The sequence below is a fragment of the Saimiri boliviensis genome, chromosome 7, assembly GCF_048565385.1.
Source record: "Saimiri boliviensis isolate mSaiBol1 chromosome 7, mSaiBol1.pri, whole genome shotgun sequence".
In the NCBI taxonomy this organism is placed as follows: Eukaryota; Metazoa; Chordata; class Mammalia; order Primates; family Cebidae; genus Saimiri; species Saimiri boliviensis.
Window position 1 is genome coordinate 64,678,103 of NC_133455.1, and position 11,899 is coordinate 64,690,001.

At 46.6% G+C, this 11,899-nt stretch overlaps 1 protein-coding gene, 1 long non-coding RNA gene and 1 other non-coding gene across 3 annotated transcripts in view; 2 read left to right on the plus strand and 1 right to left on the minus strand.

The window, feature by feature from the left end:
• LOC141585112 (uncharacterized) overlaps nucleotides 1–11,049 on the plus strand; it is a 25,351-nt gene extending 14,302 nt beyond the window's left edge. The window contains exon 2 of the long non-coding RNA XR_012518431.1: nucleotides 8,543–11,049. This is a non-coding gene — a long non-coding RNA (uncharacterized LOC141585112). The remainder of the gene's footprint in view (nucleotides 1–8,542) is intronic.
• The window catches only part of FAM186B (family with sequence similarity 186 member B), a 21,924-nt gene continuing 16,552 nt past the window's right edge, over nucleotides 6,528–11,899 (minus strand). The window contains exons 6-7 of the mRNA XM_003939141.4: nucleotides 7,375–7,544; nucleotides 6,528–6,675 (exon numbers count right to left, since the gene is read on the minus strand). Of these exons, the coding sequence (XP_003939190.1) occupies nucleotides 6,528–6,675; nucleotides 7,375–7,544 (318 nt within the window). The remainder of the gene's footprint in view (nucleotides 6,676–7,374; nucleotides 7,545–11,899) is intronic.
• LOC120365155 (U6 spliceosomal RNA) lies at nucleotides 11,705–11,814 on the plus strand. Its single transcript, XR_005580173.1, has one exon. It is a non-coding gene; the product is annotated as a U6 spliceosomal RNA (small nuclear RNA).

The window sequence follows — 11,899 nt, forward strand, 5'->3', positions numbered from 1 at the left end:
CTCTCCAGGCCAGCTGAGGCTCTTAGACAAGCACTTTGCTGCCTCCTTGTGGCTTCTGCAGGAAAGGCTCCTCCTCTTCCAGAAAGTGAGGAAATGTGGCACCTGACAGCTTGGCGGTGATGGGAGAGGAAACTCAAATCTTCTTGACCAGTGGTGGCCTGAATCAGTGGCAGCTGCCTGCTCACAGTGCTGCTGCCAGTGGCAATGAGCATCCTGTGGCAGCGCCCTGACTGGTGCACCAGCTGGACTCAGGCTTTGGTCGTTCCAGGCTGCTCAGCTCCTGGGAAAGAATGTAGGGTAGTAATGAGACCCCAGGGCCTGCCTTAAGGGTCACTGAGGTTGGCAACTAGTTTATCCATCCTCCACCTGCTCAGGTTCCTCCCAGCTTAGAGGCAATAAATAGTGTTTGAAGGGTGGTGAAGCCACCAGCCAGCACAGGGCCTCCCAGGGTGTGCAGAGAGGAGGGGCAGGGTGTGACAGAAGAGCCAGGGCAGGGGTATGGAGAACTGGAGATGGGAGGCCACTCTGCTTGGCCTCCTAACTAATTGGCTAATTGGGTGGGATGTAATATCTCAGCCAATTGCTTTTGCAGGTAATAGATACCTGCCTAAGCTAATTGCCTCCAAATGGGAGAAATATTCTAGAAGATTCCTGGGTTATCTTGTGTACCCATAAGACACAAGACTGCCTGAGAAGACTGCTTTATTTCTTACTCTACTTGGTAACTTTTTCTTTCTGGCAGCTTTCAAATTGTTCTCTTATCTTAGCTTTCAGGTTTGACTATGATATGGTGAGGTATGTTTTTCTTTGTATTTATCCTTTTTCAGTTTTCTGAGCTCCTTGGATCTGTGGCTTCTTGTCTTCAATTTGGGAAATTCTCAGTAATGATCTCTTCAAATAGCTCTTCAAATATTTCTTCTCCTTTCTCCTTCTGAGACTTCGATCACATGTGTGTGAAACCATTGGTACTGTCCCACACATCTTGGGTGTTTTGGGAGTTGCTGGTTTGTTTCTTTGTTTTTACTCTCTCTTTGTTATAGTTGGCTAATTTCTATTGATCTTGCCTCAAATTTGCAAAATTTTTTTGCCTTGCTTTTGTCTAGTTGGGCGATAAACCCGCCAAAGGATTTCTATATCTCTGATGTTAAGAGTTTCATTTCTGGCATCTCCAAGTTTCCATTTCTTTTGTACAATTTCCTACTCTCTACTCAAATTACCCATCTGTTCCTGCATGTTGCTCACCTGTTAGAGGCAGATCCTGTAATACGTTAGATGTAGCTACCTTCAAAGTCCTCACTTGATAGTTACAGCATCCAGCCATGCATATCTTCTGTTCTTGAGAAGATGACTCCTCTAATCATAGAGTCATGCTCATCTGTTTTCTGACTTTTCAGGCCATGAAAAGTCATGGCCTGCATGGCTTTCCCCTCCCTGGCTGTATAGCTAGGTTATTTCTGAAGGGCTTTTCTCCCTTCCACTGTACACCTCTTTGCAGTTAGTCAGGGCTGGAGTAGACCCTCTCCCATGTCGCCTTCTATATTTGTTTTGGTTCCTCATCTGAGGCTGTGTGCCATCCAAGCAGAGCTATGGTCAGTCCCTGAATATGGTCTGAAGCAGTGCTCAAATAAATACTCCTTCCCATGCCTTGCCTTCCCTGAATTTTTGGGAGGTAGAGATGAAATAGATTGATCAGAAATGTCAACTTTGCTCTGAAAAAAAAACGAGGCTCCTGTATAGTATCAGTGAGCCTCGTTACCAGAAAAACACCAGACATACACACATACACATATACACATTTACACATATACACATATGCACATATATACATGTATATACATACACATTTATGCATTTACATATATACATATTTATACATACATACACACACTTAAATGCATGCATACATACATACATACATACCCATACATACACACACACATATGGACACATACATATAGATACACACATACACAAAGGCACCCCCACATATATATTTGTCTTCCAACCCTCTTGGCTTCACAGCTTGGCCTGTGCAGGCTTTCTTTGCCTTTAAGAAGATGAAATTGTTAACAAAGCAGGAGAAGAATGTCAGACACTCTGTGTGCTTGCCAGAGAGTTTGCTAGAGGACATGCAGAAGGTCAAAGTCCTCCATCACCAGAACAATTTCAGCCACCAGCCCTCTTAAGCACAGTGCTAAGAGCCTGTGAAAACATGAGACCTTTGAAAATATTATTGGTGCCAAAATGTAAAAACCAAGAACGTATGAATATGTATGAAATCTTTATAAAACATAATATTGTCAGTTTCATTCACTGTCAAATTTAATACTCAAAATAGTCTCATTACATTTATAAAACTTGTTCAATTTCTTCTCTGTGCATGCCCATGGCAGAGATGTCACTCACAGCCAAGTATACATTAAATAACTTCCTTATAGTTCATTTCTAAAGCATTATAAAAATGCTTTCCAATTATTTAGCGTGATGCATTTAGTGTGAGGGCATTTTAAGATGTTAAGTATCACTGGGGTAAGGCCTCCAGAAAAGAAAGAGCCTGGGACCTGAGAGGCTGGAAACAGCCCGGGGCTGGCACAGCTGTGCTGTGTGTGTGACCTGCATCAGGTTACTGTTCCCCTTCCTCCCACACCAGGCATCCTTGCGATAGCTTAAGCTACGGCTCAGAAAACAAATCCTCCTCCTGGCATCATCCACAGAACTGGCTGTTCACATCCCACATCCTCCTCAGCTTTCTGGAATCTCAGCCTTAGGCTGGAAGCAAGGATGAGAGCCATTCCTGAGGAGAGAATGGTCGGGCATGAGTTCTCTGAGGACAGGGTCATTTCCTATTTGTTAAGCCTGGTCCCTAGGCCAGGGGTGCTGGTGAGTGGAGAAGGATGGGGAGGGACCAGGCAGGGTAGCTGTGTGCCAAGAGGAGGGTGTGCAGGTGCTTATGAGCTGATCGAACTAAGCGAATTAGTGTCTTAACTGAACTGACAGACACCTGCCAGAGACAGCCTCCTTAGTCCATATCATCTACATTTGAACCTCATGTCTCCATTTCTTCCACCTTTGTCCTCACTCAGAGACACACTCATCTTTGCCTCCCACCTTGTAACACCTGGCTCTGGTCTATATTTGGTATCTCCTTTTGTTCTCACCTTTTGAGCTTTCATGCAAATCACTGGCATGTCAGTGACATATCTGTCCCTATTTTGATTAAATGGAGTTACACCTACTAAGTTCCAGGTACCAATCACAGCCATCTCGGCATGTTTGCTCCCAAAGGACACAGACAACACTCAGAGGTTCCTAAAATTGAGTGGAGCAGGTGTATGTTTCAGCAATGAGACAGAATTTTAAGATAAAACAACCTCTATTTTGTTAAAAACATAGTTTGGGGACTGTAGGAGGAAAGCAGTGTTTCTCAAAGTTCTAGAAATACTCAGCAACACCCAGAGGGTTTCTTTAAAAGCACCAGCTGGGAACTTGCATTTCAACCAAGTTCTCTGTGAGTTTCAGTCCCTCTAAAGATTGAGAATCACTGGCTAAGGGATGGAGTGGAGACTGGGGCTATCTTGATCCTTCTGGCTTATTTGGGTTCCAGGGAGTGAGTCGCTTGACTTTTTTTAAATGAGTTCAGCAGATTCATCTGTAGGTCCCTGGCATTCCTTCCTTTGGTTAGCTGAGGCACTGAAAGAGTTAATACGGTTACAGGTCAGGGAGCAACTGAGACACGGCCCAGGGCAGGCAAGTGCCTGTCCAGGGTCCAGGTTCAGCACCTGAGCATTTCCCAGAGTCAAGTCCAGAGCTGGGCCCAGACTCAACCTGGACACGGAACCACTCAATGCAATGTTCTGCCAAGTCCCTGGGGCTCTGCTTCTCTTGCGGTAAATCTGCCTTTTGTCTGACCTCACAGAAGACTTCCTCTTCCCTCCCCTCATTCTTCTTTGCTCCTTCCCACCCATTCGTGTTTCCTTGGCCCCAGCTCCGTCTAGTCTCTTTCCCAGAGGCCGCGTTGTAAGTCCCCTTGTCTGTCTCCAGCATGACAGACGCCTGTGTGAGTCTGTGTTCATGTGCATCTTGGTGCACACGTGTGTACCAATGCATTTTTAGCTGTCAGGAACAGACCCTGAGCAAGGGGAGGGCAGGGCGCTCAGAGTCGAGGCCAAGATTCTCCTCCAGCTTCAGAAAACGTTTGGTGTCTGCAGACACACAGCTCTCCCACCTGTCAGACAGAGCCCAGGGGACATGCTTATAAGACAAAGCTGAAATCGATCTCAGAGAATGGGGGGCTGCTGGGTTTTGAGAGACGCAGTCTTCCTAGCATCTCACACCATGGAGGGAAGATAAGCATCCCTCCCCCATGTGCTAAGAAGACACCCCAGTAGGCCCGGAGATGAACAGGCTGCCAGTGCCAGGCAGACCAGGAGAACGGGGCATGAGGTTGGACCTAGTCGTGAACCCAGATGGTGCTGTGCGCCAGACAGCATGACCAGGGAAGCTGGCAAGGGTGGCAGGACCTCAAAGAGGCGAGTAACCCAGCACCATGCAGCAGGTGGGCATGAGGACTCATGGTGGGCCAGGACCAGGTGGCCCAAGAGAAGGTGCACTTTAGGGAGTGGAGAGTGTCCAGGAGGGCACTCCCAAAGGAGGCAGCACAGCCACCACCCCAAGGCAGCAGCAGCCCGAGCAGGGACACGGAACTTTTCTTAGAGACCAGCAGATCCTCATGCCACAATAACAGACCCCCAGACAATGCAGGGAGCCCCCACACTGAGACATCAGGAGCAGCCCGACACGCAGGGAGGTGAGGGCAGCCTGGGATGTGGGTAAAGAAGATACCGCAGGCTCTGCCTGTGCACCTGGTAGTGAGATCAATGCAGTAAACAGGTATGGAGTTGAAAGCGGGCAGGAAATTGTTTTCACCTTAAGTTTCCTTAGAAAGGGGAAGCTGTCTTTGCCAGGAACAATATTTTGATAAGTGCTTAAGCCTGAAGCTGGAGGCCTGGGTATGGGGGTGCAACAGCTCTGCTTGAGACATCAAGGAATTTCAGAATTGTTCATGTTGCACCAGAGAGAGGCGAGGAGGGAGGGAAGAAAGGAGGCTGCTGTTGAACGTGAATCCCATTCCCCACTGTTCCTCTATGTTTTCAGAAAGTTACTGATGTCATGAGTGCATGGGTAACGTGAATCCCATTCCCCACTGTCCCTCTATATTTTCAGAAAGTTACTGATGTCATGAGTACGTGGGCTCAAGTGGGGTGCGCACCCCTGATATTTATGTGCACATATCTCCATGTGTGGGAAACAAAGGGGCTGGCCTGAGACTTAGAAGCTGGGCAGAGCCCAGGCAGGGCAGGGATGCGGAGAAGAGGCACAGAAGCGCTCGGAGAGGAGAGACCCCACGATGGGGAGGCCCTAGGGCAAGTTTAACTGAATCTCCATGGGACCAGGCCCAGCTGACTTCTGGGTAACTGTGTTCTCCCACAGCATGGTTTTGGTTCTTCTCCATTCTGTTTGCTGTATCTACATCAACAACAACACACATGCACATCCCCCTTGGAAACCCTCCAGGAATTGGAAACCAGGTTTCTGCACTGGGTGGGCTGGAATGCTGGTACTCTCAGGCCCATTTCAGACCGCAGGCACAGCCAGGGATAAAAATCTCTAACAGAGAAGAGGCGCCGAGTTAGAGATTTTTGATGCTTTGATGCTTCTGTGCCTCCCTGTCTCAGCGAAGTCTCCAGTTGGAGGATGGGGGCAGCACCAGCATCTTCCGGCTCTCGGCTCTGGTTAGGGCTAGACTGGTGGTATCAGGACCCTCTCCCTATTGGGGATGTATAACTGGGGCAGGGGCAGGGCCACAGGAGGCAGATGGGATTGGTCTTGTAGAGAGGGTCCTTAAAAGAGCCTGGAGCCTTCAGGAATGACATCTTCAAGCCTAGAGAGGCAAAGGAGAGCTAAGCCTTTAACCAGAAACGCCTCTTGTTGGCCCCCAGAGTCCCACCTCTGTCCCCTCAGCTGTTCTTTCCAGGGATCGTTCTTGAAGGCACTAAGGAAAGGAAAGTGACAGGCCCAGGCCCGAGGGTCAGGTTTCTTATGCATTCCAGGGGCTCCTTCATCTCTCCATCCCTACACCTGGCTCCCCTGAGAACCACCCCCAGGGCTAGGGTGAGATGGGCCTCTTCAGAATTCATGTGCAGCCCAGACAGCCAGTGTGCAGGAAAAGCCCCTCTGGTGGCCTCTGAGACACTAAGGAAACCCTTCACCAGAACTGAAGTGGTATTGGCATGGAGACCCTGCTGGCAGCCGCTGAACAGAGGAGCCAGGTTAGCCTTTCTCTGCCTGGTGTGGAACAGTAAATGAGGGCATTGTTAATGCCTGGAGAGAGATTTCCTGTGGAGCTGGACAGGGCCGTGTGCCCATCAGCCCCTGCCCTTGCTGGGAAGCCTCCTAGAATCCACATTGACCCTCAGTCTCGCACCTTACTGGGCCTTCAGGAAGTTCAGGCTTTTGTGGTAGGCGGACTACACATCCAGTGCCAACAGTCGGGGAATATCTGGGTGTCCCCACAGCTGGTCCCAGGGAAGACTGGCAGGGGTCTTTTTTTCTATTGGGTGACTGGAGGAGGCCACCTCGGTCTTCCAGACGGCCTCCATCTGCTTCCCCTGTTGGCTGAGAGTGGGGCATTTGGAGAACGTGTAAAGCAGCAGAGTTAGAGACTGAGACGCAAGAGGCTCTCCAGAGCCACCAGGCCCAAGACTCTGGGCCTCATCTCCTTCCTTTCTCAAATGGAGTGTGTCACTGCCCTCCTTGTCTCCCCTCCAATACTGAGTCTGATTCTCACTTCCCTGGGGCTTCTCTGGCTGAGGAGCTGCTGGAAGAGGCTCCCAGGGTGGCCCCTGTCCTTCAAGGAACAAGCCCTGGGATAGAAGCCCTCATCTAGCATGCAAAGGTGGGTGTGGACCAGGGTCTTTTTAGCTACCCAGAGGTTCACTGTCTCCAGAGCTTGGAGGTCACATGGTGAGAGGATCAGGCTTGTTTATAGGACAGACAAATGGCAGATGCCAAATCGATGCGCAGGGTGGAAAGGTTGTAAGTTTTCAGCTGTGGGTCCCCAGAGGCTTTCCGTTGCATAGTTTGAAACACACTAGGTCAGACTAGCACCTGAAGCCCACACACTGTGACACACACCCCACCTCTGGGTCAGTGGCCAGCACTGGGGAGGGCAGCTGAGAAGACAGGCACTTTGCAACTCATAGGGTGATCTTGGCCTGTTGGTGCCCTCACTTCACTGCCTGCCTTACCAGGCTGGTCACCCCTGCTCCCTGCCTCTTCGTACAGCTCCTGCCCCCTCAGCTTCCCAGCACCTACCGGGCCATCTGAAGGGGCACACATTCCCAGTGCTTGGACTGAAAGGGCTGCTTGTAGGTGGGGCCGCTGGGGCAGATGTGCCGGGGTGAGGCTGCAGGCAACTTGCATTTCTTCGGCTTTGGCGAGGTTGCCTCAGGGATGTTCAGGTGAATGTTCCACTCCAGCTGGAGCTAGAGGAACCAGCAGAGAGGCATCAGGGAAACAGAAAGTTATCTCCTCTGTAGGTTGGAAGGAGGCTTTGCCTGTCTATTGGTGCCCCTGCTGGACTCAGGGCTGAGTGGAGAGGGTAAGGCCTAGGGAATCCCTTCAATTAGAAACCCTGGAACCACAGGGTATCAGACCTTTGCTGGAAACTTCTTGAATTCTTTTTTGCTGGGTTAGTTGCTGTTTTCTCCTTTGTTGTGAGGAAGCTGGAGAATGGGCAAAACAGCAAGGAAGAAAATGAAAAGAAACCAGAGCAGTGGAACTCCAGAGCAGCTGTAGGCAGGGTTCATGGCAGGGTGCCAAGTTGTGCCTGGACTGCACTGGGTATCTTTTCATCTAGCCCTATCCCTGGCACTGGGCAAGGAGCTGGGGGAATCTTCACAGCCGCTGAGAATTTTCATGTAGTCCCTTTCATTCTCAACCCGAGAACAAACTTAGCAAGTCAAGACACCTCCAGATTATCCAGACTGGTATAAGGTGATATGAAACCTCTATGGCCAAGGCTCTTCCAGCTGTCTGATGTCAGCTCTCACACCGAATGCCTCAGCATGCTGCCTCCCCTAGACTCAGGCCACTGCCACTCAGGACTTGGGGGTGGCAGTACCTCCTGACCCATCCCTAGGGCTGGTCCCAGCAGGCTCTGACTCACAACTGTGGGATCCTCCAATCTCTCCAAGCTGCCGGCTGTCCCCCAAGGGACCACGTCAGCATTTGCTGCTTTTTTGCAGCCTGAGCCTCCCTCAGGTCTAGAACTGAGGGCTGCTCATCCCAAAGGTAGTGTTGCGAATGAAGGAGTCTGGCAGGGAAAGGCCTCATACTCATTGGTGGTGCAGAGAGTTGTTCCTGCCATGTGAAAGATGGATGTGGATATAAACTCATTCTTGTATATGGGGACAAAATTAATAGTACCAAAGGGTGTGAATTCTAATTTGCTGATCTAGTTCCTGTTTTTTGTCTGTTGTAGATAATCTGGAAACAGGCAAAACAGCAGTGAAAAAAAATTAAATGAAGACAGACGTTAAATCTATATTTATACTTATATCTATATATCTATAATAAAGAGTTAAAACAGAAGAATATAGGAGTCTTTTATTCCATTATTCCCAGGTTTCAGCTATTATCTCTTTGGCCTTTTTTTTTTTTTAATTCTATACTATTTTGCATTCATCTTAAATGTCGGAAGTTTTAAGGATTCTAATATGAATGTAAGTTTTTCTTTTTTTTGGTAATGTAGCATATAGACAATTATTGGTATACACATGGATCCATTATCCCTCAGTAGTCTATGGCTCATAGATTAGTAATAATTTATCTAGACAAAGAAAAGGAATTTTGGGTGTCAGAGACAGTGTTTTGGAGTTTAAAGAGGTTTTCTGGATATGAGAGAATGGGAGAGGAGAGAAAAAAGAAAATCTCATTATTGTGAATTATAAGTTGGACACACTTTAGTGATTATAAGTGACCCAATTAAAAATTGGGGTTACTTTTTTATTATTTTTGGTGGTGAGTGAGTATTATATCTCTGAATGGGATACAATGGCAAAACCAGATCACATAACATCTTGGGATTTATTTGGGTTGTACCTGATGTATCAATGTTAAAACCAGGTCTATACATTTTGGATCATTACTTTACTGAATTCTGCCAAGGTAAAGTGGAGTGGAGGTGTTAAAGAGTAAGGTTTCTCTTACTATTAGTTTTCAGGGGGAAAACGTGAGGTCTTAGCAAGCACATGGAAAATATGAGGATAGGCTCCTAAGTATAGAGATTAAGAGAGTGAGTGAGACCTTCTCATTCCTTTGGCCTAAACCAATGGTTCCTAACCCACAGGGCATGGTCCCCTGAGGGGCAATGGATTTTTTGCCAAGAGCCCAAGAATGTAAGCACATACTCAAAATTGTACACTGAATAAATAAAAAGTAAAACTACTAGTATATAGGAATTCTTGGAACTTTTAACATTTAAAATGGATCTTAATATAGAATTTAAAAAAAAATTTTTTTTGAGACAGAGTCTCACTCTGTCGACAGACAGGAGTGCCGTGGTGCCATCTTGGCTCACTGTTGATGCCTTCTCCCGGGTTCAAGTGATTCTACTGCCTTAGCCTCCCAAGTAGCTGGGACTGCAGGCATGCGCCAACACGCCCAGCTAATTTTTTGTATTTTTAGTAGAGATGGGGTTTCTCCATGTTGGTCAGGATGGTCTCTATCTCTTGACCTCGTGATCTGCCACCTTGGCCTCCCAAAGTGTTGGGATTACAGGTGGGAGCCACTGTGCCTGGCCAGGAATGTTTTTTAAGACATAAGCTAGTGATAATGGAATAAGAAGGACTAGTTTACCATTCCGTAAACAATTAGTAGGCCAAAGAGAATAGATGAAGAAATGATGTTTATCCATTCAGACAACAGGCAGTGCAGGTCAATCATCCCCAAAAGGAATGAAACAAATGAGACAATGTCCAGGCCCCAGCACAGGGCAGGAAACCAAACAGAGGCCAACAGCCTTGCTGAGATGAGGACACAGCGTTCCAGGATCAGGGAAGCCAAGGAGACTAGAATTTGAAAAGCAGAGTACCAGAGAGGAGGAAGCCACATGACAAGGAATCTCCAAAGCTCTGCCGAGGTGTCCCGTTCAGTGTCTGTGCAGGCCTGGGAGGAAACCACCAAGGCTGGGGGAAGAATCACTGGGCAACACCAGGCAAAACCGTCCTCAGAGCTCACATATCCCTGGGAAGAGTTTGTGTTCACATCTGTAAAATACCAGAAGAAAAAACTGCCCACCTAGAATTCTGCATCCGGCAAAAACATCTTTCAAAACTGAAAGCTGAATAAACCTTTTCAGACGCCAAAGCTGAGAGGATTCATCACCAGCAGATAAGCACTGTGAGAAATGCTAAAGGAATCCTTCAGACAGAAGGAAAATGATACCCAAAATACATTTGGATCTGCACAAAAGAGTAAGGAGCACTGGGAATGATAAGTGTGGGGGTAAATAGATTATTCTTTTCCCTTTATGGGAAAAGTAATAACAATGTACAGCTGTCCATTGCTATCCATAGGGTATTGGCTCCAGGACTCCTCACAGGCACCAAAATCTGTGGATGTTCGCATCCTTATATAAAATGGCACATAGTTTGCATATCACCCATGCACATCCTCCTGTATATATTAAATTATCTCTAGATTACTTATAATGCCTAATATATAAATGCTATCTAAATAGTTGTTATATTGTTTAGGGAATAAAAAGAAAAAAAGTCTGTTTGTGTTCAGTACAGACACAATCCATTTTTTTCTCCAGATATTTTTGATCTGTGGTTGTTTGAACCCACAGATACAGAGGGTCAACTGTATTAGGGGATTTATAAGTTACATAGAGGCAAAATGTATGACAACAGTAGAATAAAGGCCAGGAATGAAGAAATAGATGTATACTGTTGTAAGGTTCTTACACATGAAATAATATTGTTTGAAAGTAGACTATGATAAGTTAAAGATTTATATTGTAAACCCTAGAGCAACCATTAAAAATAACAAAACAGGCTGGGCATAGTAGCTCACACCTATAATTCCAGCACCTTCGGAGGCTGAGGTGGGTGGATTACATGAGGCCAGGAGTTCTAGACCAGCCTGGCCGACATGGCAAAACCCTGTCTCTGCTAAAAATACAAAAAAATTAGCCAGGCATGGTGGTGGGTGCCTGTAATCCCAGCTACTCAGGAGGCTGAGGCATGAGAATCACTTGAACCTGGGAGGTGGAGGTTGCAGTGAGCCAAGATTGCGCCACTCTACTCCAGGCTGGGAGAGAGAGAGAGAGACTCTGTCTCAAAAAATAAAAATAAAAAACAACAAAACAAAGAAGTATGGCTAACGTGTCAGGAGGAGATAAAATGAATTTAATTAAAAAACTCAATTACTCCGTAAGACGGCAGGAAAAGAGGGGAAAAAAAGATAAGACAAATAGAATTGAAGAGCAAAACTATATATTTAAACCCAACTGTGTTGATAATCGCATCAAATATAAATAGCCTAAAACCACCCAATAAAAGGCAGAGAGTGACAGATTGCATTAAAAAGGAAGACCCAATTATATCAGTTAAAACCCCAGTTAAAATATAAAGACACGGTGCTTACTTCAGTAGCACATATACTAAAATTGGAATCATACAGACCAGACTACTAGCATGGCCTCTGTGCAAGGGTGACATACAAATTCATGAAGTGTTCCAATAAATAAATAATATTTAGACACAGAGAGGTTAACAGTGAAAGAGTGGAAAAAGGTATACCATGCAAATGCTAAAAAATATTTTAAAAGCTG